Here is a 20555-nt window from a genome sequence, read left to right on the forward strand (position 1 = left end):
ATTGGTCCAGTATTTTCCATAGATTATTCTTTAGGCAGGATGCAAAGGACCACAAAAGCAACATCCAGGTCCTCTGGCCCTCCCCGCCTATACAATGGTACATATGGGAACCATTGCAGTGGTCCTTAGAAGAGAAAGAGTCAGTGATGCTAACTGTGCCACTAGAGATCCTGGTTCGAATCCAGGCTCTGTCGCAGCCGGCCGCGACCGGGAGACTCATGGGCGGCGCACAATTGGCCCAGCGTCGTCCAGGGTAGGGGAGGGAATGGCCGGCAGGGATGTAGCTCAGTTGATAGAGCATGGCGTTTGCAACGCCAGGGTTGTGGGTTCGATTCCCACGGGGGGCCAGTATAAAAAAATATGTATTCACTAACTGTAAGTCGCTCTGGATAAGAGCGTCTGCTAAATGACTAAAATGTAATGTAAAATGATGCCCCAAGGTCCTGATACCCCTCATATTGGGCTTTTGGATGTTGAGGTGTGTTTGAGTTTTCTGTGTGTGTGGGTGTGTACGAGAGGTGTGTGTGTGTCTCACCACTGTATGTGCGGGGGCTGTGTGTGTGTCCATGTCTGGCTGGGGCTCTGCTGTGTGTACTGTGTGTGTAGGAGTGTGTTTGTGTGCGTTGAGTCCTGTCCCTCCAGCCAGTCCTGGTAGAGTATGTGTAGGACAGGGTTGGTGTCAGGCAGCCTGACTGGTAGACTGCTGTAGGCCTCCTCCATCTGCTGAACCAAGGCCTTGTCCACCCGACCTCCTGTCTCTCCCTGCGCCTGCCCACGACCACTCATACAACCTGGGGAGAGAGAGGGGAGATGGGGGAGAGAATAGAAGAGTGGCGAGAGAGAGAAGATGGGAGAATGAAGGGTCAACATTCATTGGGACAATAAAGATCACACTAAATTTCTACTGTAGTTTCTACATGAATTCAGCTTCCTCAGTTACATTTTTTAGACTCGCACCTGTGGATTTAAATTCACTGGCAGCCTAATCTGGGGTTACTCAATTGTAAAAAAATTGTTTGCGCAAGAATTTCTAACACAAACAGGTTTTCACAATTGCCTCGTCACATTTACCCAAAACCAAACCAGAACTAGGAAGTAGATGTGACTGAGGTGGCTGGGCCAATGGGTTACCTCCTGGGCAGGAGAGCACTTCCACCAATTGGTAGGGGACGTGTCCTTTCCTCATGCGGTGGACCAGGGTCTGGATGTTCCTGAAGCCATAGACGGATGCAAACTGCAGCAGCACCTCCCCTTCCCGCTCCAGACACACCTCCTGGAAGTCACGGTTCCTAGAGGAAGGAAGGGAGGGGGAGACAGAATGAGAGGGAGATGGGATATTTAAACTCACTCCCTCTTTTACAGCCTGCTTCCTCTACCCCCTTTTCTACCCCTCTCTGCTCTCATCCCTCCCTTGCCATCTTTCTCAGTTCAAGGTCTTCAATCTTTCTCTCTCTCCCGGTCATCCCTCTCTCCCCTCCTCCCACCTTACCTGAGAGTCTTGTATGTGATCTCCTCTACATCCAGACCAAACAGTTCAGATGCAGCGTATTTGAAGATGTGTTCCAGGAAGCCCTCCGATCCTCTGCCCTGGTGTCTCACCAAGGCTGGGTCCCCCGCCTCACCCAGGCTAACATGGAGATGGAGGAGAACGTTACACACTCTGAGTCACTGAACCTAACACACAGAAATACACTCACAGACACACGTACACACGCATAATAATAATAATAATAATAATAATAATAATAATAATAACTATTTGTATAGCACTTTTCAATACAAGTAAAAAAGTACTTCACATCATAAAATAATAAAATAGAAGTACTAACAAAGAAACAAAATCTACACTGCTCAAAAAAATAAAGGGAACACTAAAATAACACATCCTAGATCTGAATGAATGAAATAATCTTATTAAATACTTTTTTCTTTACATAGTTGAATGTGCTAAGGAAATCAAATTTATCAACCCATGGAGGTCTGGATTTGGAGTCACCCTCAAAATTAAAGTGGAAAACCACACTACAGGCTGATCCAACTTTGATGTAATGTCCTTAAAACAAGTCAAAATGAGGCTCAGTAGTGTGTGTGGCCTCCACGTGCCTGTATGACCTCCCTACAACGCCTGGGCATGCTCCTGATGAGGTGGCGGATGGTCTCCTGAGGGATCTCCTCCCAGACCTGGACTAAAGCATCCGCCAACTCCTGGACAGTCTGTGGTGCAACGTGGCATTGGTGGATGGAGCGAGACATGATGTCCCAGATGTGCTCAATTGGATTCAGGTCTGGGGAACGGGCGGTCCATAGCATCAATGCCTTCCTCTTGCAGGAACTGCTGACACAATCCAGCCACATGAGGTCTAGCATTGTCTTGCATTAGGAGGAACCCAGGGCCAACCGCACCAGCATATGGTCTCACAAGGGGTCTGAGGATCTCATCTCGGTACCTAATGGCAGTCAGGCTACCTCTGGCGAGCACATGGAGGGCTGTGCGGCCCCCCAAAGAAATGCCACCCCACACCATGACTGACCCACCGCCAAACCGGTCATGCTGGAGGATGTTGCAGGCAGCAGAACGTTCTCCACGGCGTCTCCAGACTCTGTCACGTCTGTCACATGTGCTCAGTGTGAACCTGCTTTCATCTGTGAAGAGCACAGGGCGCCAGTGGCGAATTTGCCAATCTTGGTGTTCTCTGGCAAATGCCAAACGTCCTGCACGGTGTTGGGCTGTAAGCACAACCCCCACCTGTGGACGTCGGGCCCTCATACCACCCTCATGGAGTCTGTTTCTGACCGTTTGAGCAGACACATGCACATTTGTGGCCTGCTGGAGGTCATTTTGCAGGGCTCTGGCAGTGCTTCTCCTGCTCCTCCTTGCACAAAGGCGGAGGTAGCAGTCCTGCTGCTGGGTTGTTGCCCTCCTCCACGTCTCCTGATGTACTGGCCTGTCTCCTGGTAGTGCCTCCATGCTCTGGACACTACGCTGACAGACACAGCAAACCTTCTTGCCACAGCTCGCATTGATGTGCCATCCTGGATGAGCTGCACTACCTGAGCCACTTGTGTGGGTTGTAGACTCCGTCTCATGCTACCACTAGAGTGAAAGCACCGCCAGCATTCAAAAGTGACCAAAACATCAGCCAGGAAGCATAGGAACTGAGAAGTGGTCTGTGGTCACCACCTGCAAAACCAGTCCTTTATTGGGGGTGTCTTGCTAATTGCCTATAATTTCCACCTGTTGTCTATACCATTTGCACAACAGCATGTGACATTTATTGTCAATCAGTGTTGCTTCCTAAGTGGACAGTTTGATTTCACAGAAGTGTGATTGACTTGTAGTTACATTGTGTTGTTTAAGTGATCCCTTTATTTTTTTGTGCAGTGTAGATTATTCAGTTCTTAGCAATTTTCGGCCAATCTCCAACCTTTCATTCTTAAGCAAAATTCTGGAGAAACTGGGTGTCCAGATAGATTTTTTAAGTACCAACTGTATTTTTCAAATTTCTCTTAGATTTAAGTGCTGCATTCGACACTGTTAACCATTATGTCCTTCTGGACAGACTGGAGAGGTGGGTTGGCCTCTCCGGTCCAGTTCTAAATTGGTTTAGGACCTATTTAACCGGTCAATAGTTTTTTGTCACCCTTGGTGAACATAACTCAGAGAAAATACTTATCACGTGGCGTTCCACAAGGTTAGATTTTGGTTCCGGTACTGTTCAGTTCATATATGTTATTCATGGGCAATAAAGATAAAACACCAGGTAAAAAACCTAGGTGTTATTTTAGATTCTGAACTACATTTTGAATCAAACATTAGGAATGTGACCAAAATAGCTTTTTACCACCTGAGGAACATTGCCATGGTGCGGCCGTTTCTCTCTCAGGCTGATACAGAGAGACTCATCCATGCTTTTATTACAAGCAGGCTTGACTACTGCAATGCTCTCCTGTCTGGTCTACCCAAGAAAGCCATTGGTCAACTGCAAAACACACAGAATGCTGCAGCACGGGTACTGACCAAGACCAGACGGTGAGCACACATTACACCGGTTTTAAGGTCTCTGCACTGGCTGCCTGTGAGTTTTAGAATTCATTTTAAGATTCTTCTATTGTTTTTTAAATTAATCCACGATTGTGCACCCCAATACATGTCAGACATTTATGTTATGTACCCAGTAGGTCCCTCAGGTCCTCTGGCACTGGCCTTTTAATTATCCCCAAAGCCTAGGACCAAGAGGCATGGAGAGTCAGCCTCTGGAATAGCATGCCAGAGAACCTGAGGGGGGCTGAAACTGTGGACATTTTTAAAAGAGATCTTAAAACACATCTTTTTAGCTTTGCTTTTCCTCAGGGTGCTTTTTAGTTGTTCAGTTTGTCATTCTTTTGTTTTTTATCTTATGTTTGTTGTGTAGTAAATATTTCAGCTTTTCTTTTCAGTGTTTTTATTTGTTGATTCCTGTAAACCACATTGTGTTGCATTTCATGTCTGAAATGTGCTGTATAAATAAAGCTTCATTTGATTTGATTAGGAGGAAGGATAATGAAAAAAGATAACTAATTAAAATCCTACATTGAAATCCTACATTAAAAGCATCTTTATAAAAGTGTGTCTTCAGCAGTGATTTGAACAGAGGCACTGAATCTGCAAGCCTGATCTCCTCTGGCAGACCATTCCAAAGCCTAGGGGCGTACACACATGTACACACACCTACACATACACACACAGATCACCGCTTCACTGAGCAATGAGCCCCACATTGAGCACTGACACAAACTTCCTGATGAGAGGCCAGTGAAAAGTGAAACACTCACACGTGGTCTAGAGGGACGGGGTCCAGATCTGCTAATGACACCTTCATCTGCTCCATCATGTGGAACACCTCCCCTGGAACACACACAGATTCACAGTCTTACATTAAACATCGGACAACTTATAAAGCCTAAACCTACAGGTTTACAGTATAAACATGAATGATATGCCTCACTGTCTGATATTCCTCCATTTCTGGGTTTAGAGAGGGGGAAAATGAAGTGGGTCTAGGTCTTGGAGACAGGGAACTGAAAGTATAGCTGGCATGATGCATCGAGTTACATCCTGTGAGAGGTAGAGGCTGTAAATGATGACAGGAAGAAAGTGGTTGATGAAAAGAGAGAGAGAGAAAGAAAGAGGTAGAGAGGATAGATATACAGTGACTTCAGAAAGTATTAACAACCCTTGACTTTTTCCACATTCTGTTGTGTTACAGCCTGAATTTAAAATGGATGAAATTTAGATTTTGTGTCACTGGCCTACACACAATTACGTTTTTGAATTCTTTGGAAATTAATTACACATGAAAAGCTGAAATGTCTTGAGTCAATAACTATTCAAGCCCTTGTCACGATCGTCATTTGAAGAAACGGGCCAAGGCGCAGCGTGGAATGCGTACATCTTTTATTAGAGTACTTACACAACGAACAAAAACGACAAAACGAAACGTGAAGTCCTCGGTTTAACAAACAAACCAACACGGAACAAGATACCACACCACACAAATGCCAAACGACTACCTAAGTATGGTTCCCAATCAGAGACAACAAACAACAGCTGATTCACGTTGCCTCTGATTGAGAACCACCCCGGCCAACATAGAAACACAAAACATAGAAACTAACACCCTGGCTCAACATTAAAGAGTCCCCAGAGCCAGGGCGTGACAGTACCCCCCCCCAAAGGCGCGGACTGCGACCGCGCCAACCAAACACCACAGGGGAGGGACCGGGTGGGCATTCCACCTCGGCGGCGGATCCGGCTCCGGGCGTGACCCCCACCCTCTAACAACCCCCCCGTAGTGCCCCTGGTCTGGTCCCGCTGGCTGGAGCTGGACTGGACATCGGTGGAGCGGATTGCTTAGGCTCCGGTGTGGAGCAGCTGACCGGTACCTGACCAGGCACCTGTGAAACGGGCACGGGCTGTGCCGGACTGACGCCGCGCACCACAGGCTTGGTGCGGGAAGCAGGGACGGGCCGGACCGGGCTGACGACGCGCACCATTGGCTTGGTGCGGGGAGCAGGGACGGGCCGAACCGGGCTGACGAAGCGCACCACTGGCTTGGTGCGGGGAGCAGGAACAGGCCGGACCGGGCTGACGACGCGCACCACAGGCTTGGTGCGGGGAGCAGGGACAGGCCGGGCCGGGCTGGCGACGCGCACCATTGACTTGGTGCGGGGAGCAGGAACAGGCCGGACCGGACTGGCGACGCGCACCATTGGCTTGGTGCGAGGGGCAGGAACAGGCCGGGCCGGGCTGGCGACGCCCACCATTGGCTTGGTGCGAGGGGCAGGAACAGGCCGGGCCGAGCTGGCGACGCGCACCATAGGCTTGGTGCGAGGGGCAGGAACAGGCCGGGCTGGGCTGGCGACGCGCACCATTGGCTTGGTGCGAGGGGCAGGAACAGGCCGGGCCGGGCTGGCGACGTGCATCACAGGCTTGGTGCGAGGGACAGGAACAGACCGGACCACACTGGGAACACACACCACTGGCCTTATACGGGGATCAGGAACGGGCCGGACCGGACTGGCAACACACTTCAGTACCTCTCGCCGTGCCTCTACACTTTCCTTCCCTCTAATCACCAATGGCTCCCGTAACCCGGTGGCCTTCTCTCCTTGTCCACAAACTCGCCCCTTATCTGCCTCCAGCAGGCCCGTCGTCCACGGTGTGAGCCCCCCCCTAAAAATGTATTGGGCTTGTCTCTCCCCCGTGGATATGGCCTCCATGGCTCTCGCCAGACTCTCCATCCTCTGCTCCCAAGTCCAACCTCTCTCCTCTTCACGCTGCTTGACCCAGTTGAGGTGGTATCTTCTGTCACGCTCATCATTTGAAGAAACGGGCCAAGGCGCAGCTTGGAATGCGTACATCTTTTATTAGAGTACTTACACAACGAACAAAAACGACAAAACGAAACGTGAAGTCCTCGGTTTAACAAACAAACCAACACGGAACAAGATACCACACCACACAAATGCCAAACGACTACCTAAGTATGGTGCCCAATCAGAGACAACAAGCAACAGCTGATTCACGTTGCCTCTGATTGAGAAGCACCCCGGCCAACATAGAAACACAAAACATAGAAACTAACACCCTGGCTCAACATTAAAGAGTCCCCAGAGCCAAAGCGTGACAGCCCTTTGTTATGGTAAGCCTAAATAAGTGCAGGGGTAAAAATGTGCTTAACAAGTCACATAATAAGTTGCATGGACTGTGTGCAATAATAGTGTTGAACATAATTTTTGAATGACTACCTCACTCAGTCAAGAATTGAATTTCAAACATATTCAACCACAAAGAACAGGGATGTTTTCAAATGCCTCACAAAGAAGGGCACCTATTGGTAGATGGGTAAAAAAAGCAGACATTGAATATTCCTTTGAGCATGTTGAAGTTATTAATTACACTTTGGATGGTGTATTAATACACACAGTCACTACAAAGATACAGGCGTCCTTCCTAACTCGGTTGCCGGAGAGCAAGGAAACTGCTCAGGGACAGTCATAGAGTTTAATGGCCGTGATGGGAGAAAACTGTGGATGAAAAGAAGAAAGCCTGTACAGAATAAAAATATTCCAAAACATGCATCCTGTTTGCAATAAGGGACTGAAGTAAAACTGCAAAGAATGTGGCAAAGAAATTAACTTTATGTCCAGAATACAAAGCGTCATGTTTGCGGCAAATCCAACACAACACATCACCAAGTAGCACTCTTCATATTTTCCAGCATGGTGGTGGCTGCTTGTCATCGGCAAGGACTAGGGAGTTTTTTAGGATAAAATAAACGGAATGGAGCTAAGCACAGGCAAAAACCTGGTTCAGTCTGCTTTCCAACAGACACTGGGAGACAAATTTACCTTCACAATAACCTAAAACACAAGGCCAAATATACATTTACATTTTAGTCATTTAGCAGACGCTCTTATCCAGAGCGACTTACAGTTAGTGAGTGCATACATTATTTTTTTTATACACTGGAGTTGCTTACAGTTTTGACGTAAATTAGCCTACAAATCTATGGCAAGACTTGAAAATGGCTGTCTAGCAATGATCAACAACCAACTTGACAGATCTTGAAGAATTTTTTAAAGAATAATGTGCCAATATTGTACAATCCAGGTGTGCAAAACTCTTAAGAGACTTACCCAGAAAGACTCACAGCTGTAATCGCTGCCAAAGGTGACTAACATGTATTGAATACTTATGTAATCAAGGTAGTGTGCATTCAGAAAGTATTCAGACCCCTTGACTTTTTCCACATTTTGTTACGTTACAGTCTTATTCTAAAATTGATTAAATAAACACACAATACACCATAATGACAAAGCAAAAACAGGTTTTTAGATTGTTTTGCAAAAAATACCAAAGAAACAACTGAAATATCACATTTACATAGGTTTTCAGACCCTTTACTCAGTACTTTGTTGAAGCACCTTTGGCAGCGATTACAGCCTTGAGTCTTCTTGGGTATGACGCTACAAGCTTGGCACACCTGTATTTGGGGAGTTTCTCCCATTCTTCTCTGCCGATCCTCTCAAGCTCTGTCAGGTTGGATGGGGAGCGTCGCTGCACAGCTATTTTCAGGTATCTCCAGAGATGTTCGATCGGGTTAAAGTCTGGGCTCTGGCTGGGCCACGCAAGGACATTCAGAAACTTGTCCGGAAGCCACTCCTGCGTTGTCTTGGCTGTGTGCTTAGGGTCGTCCTGTTGGAAGATGAATGTTCGCCCCAGTCTGAGGTCCGCTCTGGAGCAGGTTTTCATCAAGGATCTCTCTGTACTTTGCTTTGTTCATCTTTCCTTCGATCCGGACTAGTCTCCCAGTCCCTGCCGCTGAACAACATCCCCACAGCATGATGCTGCCACCACCATGCTTCACTGTAGGGATGGTGCCAGGTTTCCTCCAGATGTGACGCTTGGTATTCAGGCCAAAGAGTTCAATCTTGGTTCTCATGGTCTGCGAGTCCTTTAGGTGCCTTTTGGCAAACTCTAAGCGGGCTATCGTGCCTTTTACTGAGGAGTGGCTTCCGAACTGGCCACTCTACCATAAAGGCCTGATTGGTGGAGTGCTGCAGAGATGGTTGTCCTTCTGGAAGGTTCTCCCAACTCCACAGAGGAACTCTGGAGCTCTGTCAGAGTAACCATTGGGTTTTTCATGTCAATCAATTGAATTTACCACAGGTGGACTCCAATCAAGTTGTAGAAACATCTCAAGGATGATCAATGGAAAGAGGATGTACCTCAGCTCAATTTCAAGTCTCATAGCAAAGGGTCTGAATACTTACGTATATATATTTTTAATACATTTGCAAACATTTTAAAAAACCTGTTTTTGCTTTGTCATTATGGGGCATTGTGTGTTTATTTATTCAATTTTAGAATAAGTCTGTAACGTAACAAAATGTGGAAAAAGTCAAGGGGTGTGAATACTTTCCGAATGCACTGTAGAGGTAATGAGAGCATAGTACCTGATGTGAGGACACAGTCCACGTCTCTGCTCTCCAGGAGACTGTTGTAGAACTCCCCTCGCACCGCCTCCAGTTTCTTATCGAAGCATGGAGCCACCACGATATGGTAAAGCTTGTCTGGGCTCAGCTTCTACAAACACAAAGCAGACACATATAAAACACTATTCACCTGTTGTGTGAGATGAGTAACACGGTTATAACACATGAATAGTGTGGCATCAATCACTATTCACATGTTCTCATGAGTTTCATTTAATTGTATGGGATAGGTTGTTATAACACACGAATAGTGCTGACCTGTTGTTTGGTGAAATAGTCTTTGACCAGACAGCCCATGATCTGTTGAGGAGACCTGGCCGTACAGATGTGAGGAGTGACCAGACTGCCCAGAACACGCTCAGCGTACCGGATCCACCCTGAACAGAAATAGAATAATGAAATTCACTTGAGTCCTAAGCTTATGGTTTTATTATCTAAAGGGTTGGGGTCAGAGAAAGATGTAGAGCGAGCAAGACTGAAACAGAAAAAAAAGAGAACATAAGGAGAACGAGTGCAAGAGAGAGCGAATGAGAGAGCAGGAGAGGGAGAGCGACTCCTCTCCTGAAGGGCCTATCTCCAGGGAAGGGAGTGGTGTGAGGCTGTGTCTGTATCTCTCCCTCCCAGCCCGGCTCTGCTATCTCTACTTTCAACTGGGAGCTAGGTCCAACCCTTAATAACCTTAGCTTAATACCACTACACTTCCCTCAAACAGCACACACAAATGTTAAACTGAAACACAACAAAGCTGCTTAACATTTTATACTCAGCTGTGTGTGTGTGTGTGTGTGTGTGTGTGTGTGTGTGTGTGTGTGTGTGTGTGTGTGTGTGTGTGTGTGTGTGCGCGTGTGTGTAGATGGTCGGGGGGAGGCGGCGGAGGAGGAACAAGAGGAGGAAGAGGAGGAAGGAGGAGAGTGAGTAAATATTACCTGGACAGGAGGAGGTGAACATGGGTAGGGCGTGGCTATCATGGTGCCTCCTGCTGTACCTCTGGACAAAGTCTCTCTGGCTCTCCAGAATACTGAACCCTGCAGCTAGAGTAGTATCAAACACATACTGCACTCCTACAGACAGAAAGGGATGGTGCGGTAGGGGGGTGAGAGCGAAAGGAAGAGAATGATTCATCTGGTATGGTAGATGACAATGAATGTACCGCACTTATATTTCACATACACACACTGTGTTCTACTAATCACTCATACATCACACTCTCTCTCTCACCACACACACAACGACATTTGAAGAAACTACAGGGCTTGTCTGGAATTCCCAGTTCAAATCAACACAGAGACATAGGTACTGTACACGCTCACTTACCCAGGCTCTTGAGGAAGCCACAAAGTTTGCGTGTGGCCTCAGGAATGTCCAGACCAAACTTGACAGCGAAGAAAGGCAGAGACTGGGGACACACCGACACCACCAGGACCTTGTGTTTGGACACATCACACTTCTGCAATTATAAAAAGAGGGAGAGAGGGACATGTCAAACTTTGGCCGAGAAGAAAGAGACCATTTACCTGGCGTCAACACTGAATGCCCCACACATTTCAGTGAAGTGAAACAAACTGAAACCAAACAATCAGTCTGCATGCCAGGAAAAGAGACCAGCAATAACAACACACATTAAAACAAATCTGACATGAGGTGATCTGGAAACTAAGTACAGCAAAGATAACCCAATTGTTCCTCTTTCCTCTCAGACAATATACAACCTTGTCTCTTTAGCTACTATTGAAGCATTGACATCACAAAGCCTCGCAGATGTCCACAAGTGCTTAGGGAGGATAATCATGTGAGGTGTCCAGGTTTGCATTCATTAGGGACCACCTCAGCAAAACCCTTTGCAACGAAAAAGGAAAAAAAGCGGTTCTTATTGGGTATATTCAGGTAGTCCCTCCCTGTTTCAGTTGTTTTCTTCCATTTGGTGCCTATTGAATACGACCCAGGTAGCCTGGTCAGTGGCCCAGTAGTACCTTGTTGAGGCCCAGGACGCGGGCCATCTCCTCCAGGTTCTGTTGGGAGATCTTTAGGCTCTCCTCCTCGGACACACAGCCCTCACAGGACAGACAGGCACTCAGCAACACCTGCTGCTTGAGTAGATGGGAGGAGGCAGGGACTTCTCTGTTGGCTACATCTTTCTCTGGAAGGAAGCTAATGCCTTCATCACTCTGCTTCTTGTTGCACTGGAAATGACCAATCAACCAACACATCAATAAATTATTCAAGGTTAGAATTGGACACAATATATATTTTTTTACTATAATATGCTAAAAGTAATGCACTCAAACAACTGGGACAAATACAACTGGATAGACAATTTCAGTTGCAGAAAGACACTTCCACACTGCACAGTGAAACCACAAACATTCCATGGGCTTACCTGTTTAGTGCAGTTCTCACACTTCTCCTTGCGTCTTCCGATGTTCACTTCTGACATTTTTCTGTGAAATGGCTGTGGGTTGGATTTCTTACAAACACAGGAGCAGGATCAGTAAGCCATCCAACTCAACAGTAGACCTAACTCTGCAGTAGCCATCCAACTCTGGAGTAGACCTGGAATCTTCACAACACTTCTACACATTCTCCTTGGACAACTGTCATGCCAACTACTGTACGATCCAAACTAAAATGCTAGTATTTGGGTGTATGTGTGACTCAACTCCACCCAACTTCTACATCATTAACCCTGTCCTAACCAATCAGGATCATTATTCTTATCTCAAAAGCAGCCTATTACAGCAGCATATAATAAAGATGGTAAACTGCCGACAAAACAGCTTCCATATCACAACAAAGCACACATAATTGCACCAAGTGTGTCAATAGGCAGGCAATAAAGCTTTATTTGTATAGGCTATTACATAGGTACACTATGATAACTATTATGTTGATGAAGATCCAAAGAATGGACCCAAACCCCAAGTCATCTGTGTGTGTGTCCTCCGAGTAGGCTACTGTATTCAAAATTGGCGTACATAGTATACAGTAAATAAAGACAAAAATAACAATAGATCATTATTATACATCATTCATCATCATAATTTATATAATAACTGCTAAATAAAGGCTGAAGCCTCTGTGAGAACATATAGGCCTATTACCAGGACCCAATATAAACAGCAATTTATTTAGCTGTTTATATCCTGGTAAGGGATAATTATCTATGATTATGCTTTCTGGTAGTTTTAAATCTCTAACTAAACAGTAATTGGAGGCGGGAGAAAAAAATTCCTTGCTTGGCAACAAATGTGCAATGTCTGGCATGGCTCAGATAACCTATGACGTCCATACCAGGGTCCATCATCAGCCATTAAATGTTTTAGTTAGGAAGGGTTCTTTTAACAAAGGCTGAGGGTGTATCTCAGTTTGTTTATCCAGCTCTCTCTCTTTTTGTACATGAATCCACATGTAAGAAGATTAACAATTAATTTACCAACTGTGTGGAAAAACATATATCATCACCTTAAAAAAAGTAAGTTCTCTCTGCAACCAAGGCAGGAGGAGGTTTTGAGTTATTGGATTTTGTGGATATGAATAATACCTTTAAGATTAAGTGGTTGAAAGACTGCATAGAATCTCCTGAATCTTTAATAACAACATTAAATTATCAAAATGTTATCAGCAAGCACTATGGCATGGAAATTATGTTTTGAGCATGACTTTTCGCCTCAAAGCTATTCTGTGGAATAATGGTAATATCACTATTTAAAAACAAAAGTATTTTTATGCAACATTGGATAGAGAAAATATCATATTTTTTGGTGACATGTTTGATAGTGGTGGCCAAACGTTAAGTTATGAGGTCTTTTTAAGAGTCAAAGCCTTTTCTGTCACATACAAAGAATATCGCTCTGTGGTTAATGCTATTCCCTCAGGTATTTCCCATCTAATGAAAAGTAATATGCGTTTTCAAGATACACTTAGAATATAACCTAGTCTATTTATTAATGGTATTTATATCAAAAGTCCCAAGTGTACACATAAACACATAAAGAGAATAGTTTTATAGCAAAAGAAAGATCACACAGAGGGAAATCCTTTTTTAATTCACAACTATCAGACATTCAGTGGTGAAAGTCTTGGCTTTGTCCCTTAAAATTTTGTATTTCTAATAAGATAAGAGAGGTGCACCTAAATATTTTTGCACAATATGTACCCCTCCAACACAATGGTGTAAAGGTTTACAGACATTATAATAATAATAATAATAATATGCCATTTAGCAGACGCTTTTATCCAAAGCGACTTACAGTCATGCGTGCATACATTTTTTTTGTGTATGGGTGTACATTGATGACAATGATGAACCTGCAACGCTGACACATTTGTTTTACAGTTGTTCTAACACTATTAGATTTTGGAGAGATATGGAGTACTACATACTGAGTAAAATGTAAAAAAAAAAAAAAAAAAAATACCTTTATTTAACTAGGCAAGTCATTTAAGAACAAATTCATATTTACAATGACGGCCTACACCGGCCAAACCCGGACGACACTGGGCCAATTGTGCGCCGCCCTATGGGACTCCCAATCACCGCCGGCTATGATACAGCCTGGAATCGAACCAGGGGGTCTGTAATGACGCCTCAAGCACTGAGATGCAGTGCCTTAGACCGCTGCGCCACTCGGGATATATGCAAAAATGTTTTTTACCTTTTTGACAGTACTCTGAACTCTTTGAAATGTAGAACTAATGTCATGATTTTGGTTGATAAATGTTATATCAACAAAACCATTTTTTATTTTTTTTAATCAACCCCCTGCTTTAAAGTGTTTTTGAGAGAATTTGTTTCAATTGAGTCTCTGAAACTACTAAATAATAAGAAAAGCTTGCCTAAAGTCCAATATTATAACGAATTATCTTATAAGTCATTTTTTGTGTGTATCTTTTATGTTCTTGGCAATTATTGGACTCAATGACGTCGATTGTCTGTAATATTTGATTCAAACAAAAACAAAAAAAGGATACAGTAAAAAAAAAAAAAGAGTTAATGTATTAGTAAAATATAATATATCAATAAATACATGTATTTATTACATCACTGCACTCACTCACTCACTCACTCACCGGGTGGACGTTTTCTACTATTCTGCCTTTATACAAATGACTTTAGACACCTTTCAAGCTGTTGCGTAAAGGAGAGAGGGGGAGTTTGAGCCAGGGTAATATGTAGCAATGTTTACTCAACAATATCTGGAGCAATTACGATACCACTGAAAGGCTACAATGGACAATATGCGACTCCGCGACGGTTTCTGTCACAAGACCCGCTGATGTAGAAATTAGTCGGGGGTTCGAGACCGGTTTTCCAGACCGCTTCACTTCAGAATTCGTGACCATTGTGCTATAAGAAAACATGAGTGACTCCATTGAGCCCCAGTCAATCAAGGGCGCATGCGTAAAACTCTTTGCGTGCGTCACGCGCCATGTGAAAACGTTTTTTTTCCTCCCACTTTCGGTATAAATCAATGACTATATTCTAGTACTGTAAGACACTCTTAAAATCACAAATGATTGAGATGCGTTTTTTTTCTTCTTCTATGAGTTTGTGTTATTAAAATATCCGAGACAAGTTGTTATAAATATTGCTACATTGTTGCCTCTACATTTTTATCATGAGGGGGTGGATAAACTGTAGCTCATGTTATCATCCAATCAGCATAGACGTAACCCGGAAGAAAGACCTGCTGCTGAGGCAGGCTATTACCGTGAGTGAGTGGTGGGGAGGGCCGGAGGGGTATGTATGTATGTGTGTGTGTGAGAGTTGAGAGAGCACTACAGCTATTGGCTGAGTCACGTGAGCGAGGGAGCAGCAGGCGCGAACGACGTGACATAAATTGCAGAATAACTTATTCCATTCCCTTCAATGTTACAGTGTTCCTCTAATGTAGACGTTGTCTTGAGAGCTGGTTGAGTAGATGAACTGTGGGTCAGCAGTAGGCCTGTGCTTTAGACACGTGCTGGTGAAGGTGGTTTCTTCTATTGACCCTGGCTGGTGTGTAGTGCAAAGGCCCGGTATTAGAGGCCCTCCGCTTGGCCACAGAGACAAACAAATTTTGTTTTAAAGCACATTTCCTGCATTTCTACACATTTTGCCTTGGGGCAGAGAGAACATTTTACAGTTTTAAAGCTAGTTTCCTGCAATTCTACACATTCATTTTGTCATGGGGCTGAGAGAAAAATTTCAGTTTCAAAGCTAATTTCCTGCAATTCTACACATTTTGCCATGGGACAGAGAATTGTCAGTTTTTTCAGAAAATATAATTTCCTGCAATTATACAAATTTTGCCATAGCCTATGCCTTGTTCTTTTGCTATCTGTGTGACTCAAACATTATAACAAAATCAATGGGGTCCCATGCCATGACATTTTTGGAATTTCAGATTCTCCCTGACTGTCTAGTTTTTATTTTGGTGATTGTTAGTTTTCAAAGATTATCTTAAAAATACACTGCTCAAAAAAATAAAGGGAACACTTAAACAACACAATGTAACTCCAAGTCAATCACACTTCTGTGAAATCAAACTGTCCACTTAGGAAGCAACACTGATTGACAATAGATGTCACATGCTGTTGTGCAAATGGAATAGACAACAGGTGGAAATTATAGGCAATTAGCAAGACACCCCCAATAAAGGACTGGTTTTGCATGTGGTGACCACAGACCACTTCTCAGTTCCTATGCTTCCTGGCTGATGTTTTGGTCACTTTTGAATGATGGCGGTGCTTTCACTCTAGTGGTAGCATGAGACGGAGTCTACAACCCACACAAGTGGCTCAGGTAGTGCAGCTCATCCAGGATGGCACATCAATGCGAGCTGTGGCAAGAAGGTTTGCTGTGTCTGTCAGCGTAGTGTCCAGAGCATGGAGGCGCTACCAGGAGACAGGCCAGTACATCAGGAGACGTGGAGGAGGCCGTAGGAGGTTAACAACCCAGCAGCAGGACTGCTACCTCCGCCTTTGTGCAAGGAGGAGCAGGAGGAGCACTGCCAGAGCCCTGCAAAATGACCTCCAGCAGGCCACAAATGTGCATGTGTCTGCTCAAACGGTCAGAAACAGACTTCATAGGGTGGTATGAGGACCCGACGTCCACATGTGGGGGTTGTGCTTACAGCCCAACACCGTGCAGGACGTTTGGCATTTGCCAGAGAACACCAAGATTGGCAAATTCGCCACTGGCGCCCTGTGCTCTTCACAGATGAAAGCAGGTTCACACTGAGCACATGTGACAGACGTGACAGAGTCTGGAGACGCCTTGGAGAACGTTCTGCTGCCTGCAACATCCTCCAGCATGACCGGTTTGGCGGTGGGTCAGTCATGGTGTGGGGTGGCATTTCTTTGGGGGGCCGCACAGCCCTCCATGTGCTCGCCAGAGGTAGCCTGACTGCCATTAGGTACCGAGATGAGATCCTCAGACCCCTTGTGAGACCATATGCTGGTGCGGTTGGCCCTGGGTTCCTCCTAATGCAAGACAATGCTAGACCTCATGTGGCTGGAGTGTGTCAGCAGTTCCTGCAAGAGGAAGGTATTGATGCTATGGACTGGCCCGCCCGTTCCCCAGACCTGAATCCAATTGAGCACATCTGGGACATCATGTCTCGCTCCATCCACCAATGCCACGTTGCACCACAGACTGTCCAGGAGTTGGCGGATGCTTTAGTCCAGGTCTGGGAGGAGATCCCTCAGGAGACCATCCGCCACCTCATCAGGAGCATGCCCAGGCGTTGTAGGGAGGTCATACAGGCACGTGGAGGCCACACACACTACTGAGCCTCATTTTGACTTGTTTTAAGGACATTACATCAAAGTTGGATCAGCCTGTAGTGTGGTTTTCCACTTTAATTTTGAGGGTGACTCCAAATCCAGACCTCCATGGGTTGATAAATTTGATTTCCATTGATCATTTTTGTGTGATTTTGTTGTCAGCACATTCAACTATGTAAAGAAAAAAGTATTTAATAAGATTATTTCATTCATTCAGATCTAGGGTGTGTTATTTTAGTGTTCCCTTTATTTTTTGGAGCAGTGTATATTGAAATGACGATATCACTGGAGTCATTGCAAATCAATGTACCACTTGTGTAGCCTACCTGGAGCTGGCAAACCAATTTAATAAATAGCCTATAACTTCAGTTTATTGTTGTTGTAGCCTTGTGTTATTATGTAATTACTAATGGACATGTTTATTTAATTAAATTGGAAGTTATCAAAGCTCTATCGCAATTGCCGATCAGTGGTTAGAAAGCATTAGATTGACGGTAACAGCGGTCAGATTAGGCTACTGGTAAAAAAACAAAAAAACACTTGCTGTTTATTTATGCGAAGAGTGTACAAAGCTGTCAAGGCAAAGGGTGGCTACTTTGAAGAATCTCAAATATAAAATATATTTGTTTGATTTGTTTAACACTTTCTTGGGTTACTACATGATTCCATGTGTTATTTCATAGTTTTGATGTCTTCACTATTATTCTACAATGTAGAAAATAGTACAAATAAAGAAAACCCCTGGAATGAGTAGGTGTGTCCAAACGTTTGACTGGTACTGTACATATGATTAATATTTAATTCAGTGATTGAAATTATGACCCCATCCTCAGTAGCATATTGGGAAACAAGCAGTTCTTACCTCGAAATCGCCTCGCTATTCATGTTGAATAAATTAGTCTGTTAATTTGAACTAAGCAAACTGCTAAATCGTTCAGTATACATCTTGCCTAAATCTTGTCTAGGCTGAAATGAAATGAGATGTAGACCTATCAGGGGCTATAAGCTACCTGCCTTTATCCAAGCAAACCATAGCAAAATGTAATTTCAATCAGAATCCCAGATTTTAGTCTGTAACCTATGCCTATTGAAATGACAAGTCAATTTCGCAAATGGGCCATTCATAATGGTTTGTAGTCTTAACATCTGGCACAATTTCCAGAAAATACCCCAACATTCATTTTTTAAAGTTCGTCCAAGTGTTTCTTGCTCAGAGATTTCGAGATCCTCTGTCCAACTTTCATCGCTCAAACTCTCCTGTCGGATTTATCTATAGTTATGCACATGTGCAAAAGGGATTTATCTACAATTATAAACCTGGTTCGAGCCCTGAATGCTGATTGGCTGAATGCCGTGGTACGTCAGACCATCTATGATTTTAATTTAAATTTTTTACTGTTCTAATTACGTTGGTAACCAGTTTATAATAGTAATAAGGCACCCCGGGGATTTGTGGTATATGGCCAATATACCATGGCTAACGGCTGTATCCAGGCACTCCGCGTTGCAGCAAGCTTAAGAACAGCCATATACCATAACCCCTTGTGCCTTATTGCTTAATCATAGCAGTCAAACAAGTTAAATCGACATCCATTGATGGAAAATGATCTGGCGAGTTTAATAAGGGCAAATTATATTTTCTCTTGCGACAAATTCAAATTCCTTTATTTGATCATGTCACAGCTTGCAATAATTATTCTTTTGAGGATAACTGAATTTAGCTTCTAACGTCGTTACAAGTTACTACGATATTCCTTCTTAATTGGCTCGATAACATTATGGGAAAAGGTTTTATTGTATAAATATGGCAACTCCTCTTGCTGTGAATTTTTTTTCGCCTCGTTTTCATGCCTTTTGGGCACGTTTTGAGTGGTCATTGGTCTGGAAATTTTAGCTTGACCTGGCAACCCTGCTCTTAGGGACTTTTGTTCTAAGAGTTTACTTCAAGGAAAGAGGGAGAAGGGGGGATATGTCAGAAGTAAAACATGGCCTTTTGTATTTCAGATCTGCTTCCCCATTCCCTCAGCTCCAACAATTTCCCTGTTTAAACATCCGGGTTTCCATTAATCTGTGATCATTATTCATAACTTCAATATTGAACCCACATGGCCATGTTCTACTTCCCTCTTTCCTTGAAGTAACCACAGAATTAGAAGAGTAGGCAATGGTTCTTCTATATTATATAGCGTTTGCCTATCCATATTGTATTAAAAAAATTAATGTCTGCCTGTCGGTCTATAAGATGGGGTATATGCAGGTAGAGGACTACACCACCAACATGTTACACCTGAAGAGATCGCCTGGCATCCGCTCCTGGTCGCTGCTCATAGGTAGGATCATGATGTGTGTGTGTATTTTCTGAGTTTATTTCTTTGGACGCAATGTCATAAAAACAAATTGACCCAGCATTTGGTCCTTTTTCTGATTTCAGGTATTGCATCCATTGGCCTGGCAGGTGCAAACTACAGCTCAGGTACAACCTGATTTACAGGCATCACCAGTGCCAGCCTGTCCCCTGTCTTGAATCCCAGTCATCATTGACATAATTAAGACAGAATGAAAAAATAAATGTCTGCCTGTCTCTCATCCCTCTGTTTTCTTGTCTTTACAGACAGTATCCTGTGGAAGCTTTTCTACGTGACAGGCTGTCTGTTAATAATAATAATAATAATATGCCATTTAGCAGACGCTTTTATCCAAAGCGACTTACAGTCACGTGTGCATACATTTTTTTTACGTATGGGTGGTCCCGGGGATCGAACCCACTACTCTGGCGTTACAAGTGCCATGCTCTACCAATTGAGCTACAGAGGACCAAGAATGTGATAGAGCTGAAGACCTTCAGTATGTATGCCCTGATTCTCACCATGTGTAGGAGAGGCCAGGAGAAAGGTGAGGAACATCACCTAATGTGTCCTGTACTTTCACATTGAAAGTTAGCGCAGGGGTCTTCCTTCTTCTACTGCTCCTCCTATCTCCCTCACACACCCTTCCTCTCCTCCTGTCTCTGTCTCTGTCTCTTAGTGGTGATGGACATGAGGCACCTGCGTGACGTGTGTGTTCAGGAGAAGGTGCGCTACCTGGGGAAGGGCTACCTGCTGGTGCTGCGACTGGTCACAGGTTTCTCCTACCCCCTACACAGAGCGCCACCATGGGGGGACGCAGGTGCGGACGCAGGTGCGACTGGGGGTCTGGAGGGGGAAGAGATAGTCTTATAATAGATCTAACATGGAAGATGTTGTGTTTTAAAGGAT

The 20555-nt window shown here is 44.3% G+C and overlaps 1 protein-coding gene across 2 annotated transcripts; it reads right to left on the reverse strand.

Annotated features, from left to right (window-relative positions):
- Positions 1-354: 354 nt before the first annotated feature.
- Positions 355-20516, reverse strand: LOC121547402 (nuclear prelamin A recognition factor). Of its 2 annotated transcripts, none has more exons than XM_041858672.2 (11): positions 20382-20516; positions 11915-12001; positions 11508-11717; positions 10852-10984; positions 10464-10598; positions 9796-9914; positions 9499-9628; positions 4813-4885; positions 1490-1627; positions 1132-1289; positions 355-791 (listed from the first exon to the last, which is right to left on the reverse strand). In XM_041858672.2, exons 2-11 carry the CDS (start codon positions 11969-11971, stop codon positions 532-534), a joined length of 1413 nt encoding a protein of 470 aa, XP_041714606.1. In that variant the 5' UTR covers positions 11972-12001; positions 20382-20516; the 3' UTR covers positions 355-531. The 2 variants fall into 2 exon arrangements, with proteins under 2 accessions (XP_041714606.1, XP_041714605.1); XM_041858671.2 differs by lacking the exon at positions 20382-20516 and adding an exon at positions 14605-15907.
- Between the last annotated feature and the right edge of the window lie 39 nt (positions 20517-20555).

This window comes from Coregonus clupeaformis, chromosome 31 (genome assembly GCF_020615455.1).
Source record: "Coregonus clupeaformis isolate EN_2021a chromosome 31, ASM2061545v1, whole genome shotgun sequence".
NCBI lineage: Eukaryota > Metazoa > Chordata > Actinopteri > Salmoniformes > Salmonidae > Coregonus > Coregonus clupeaformis.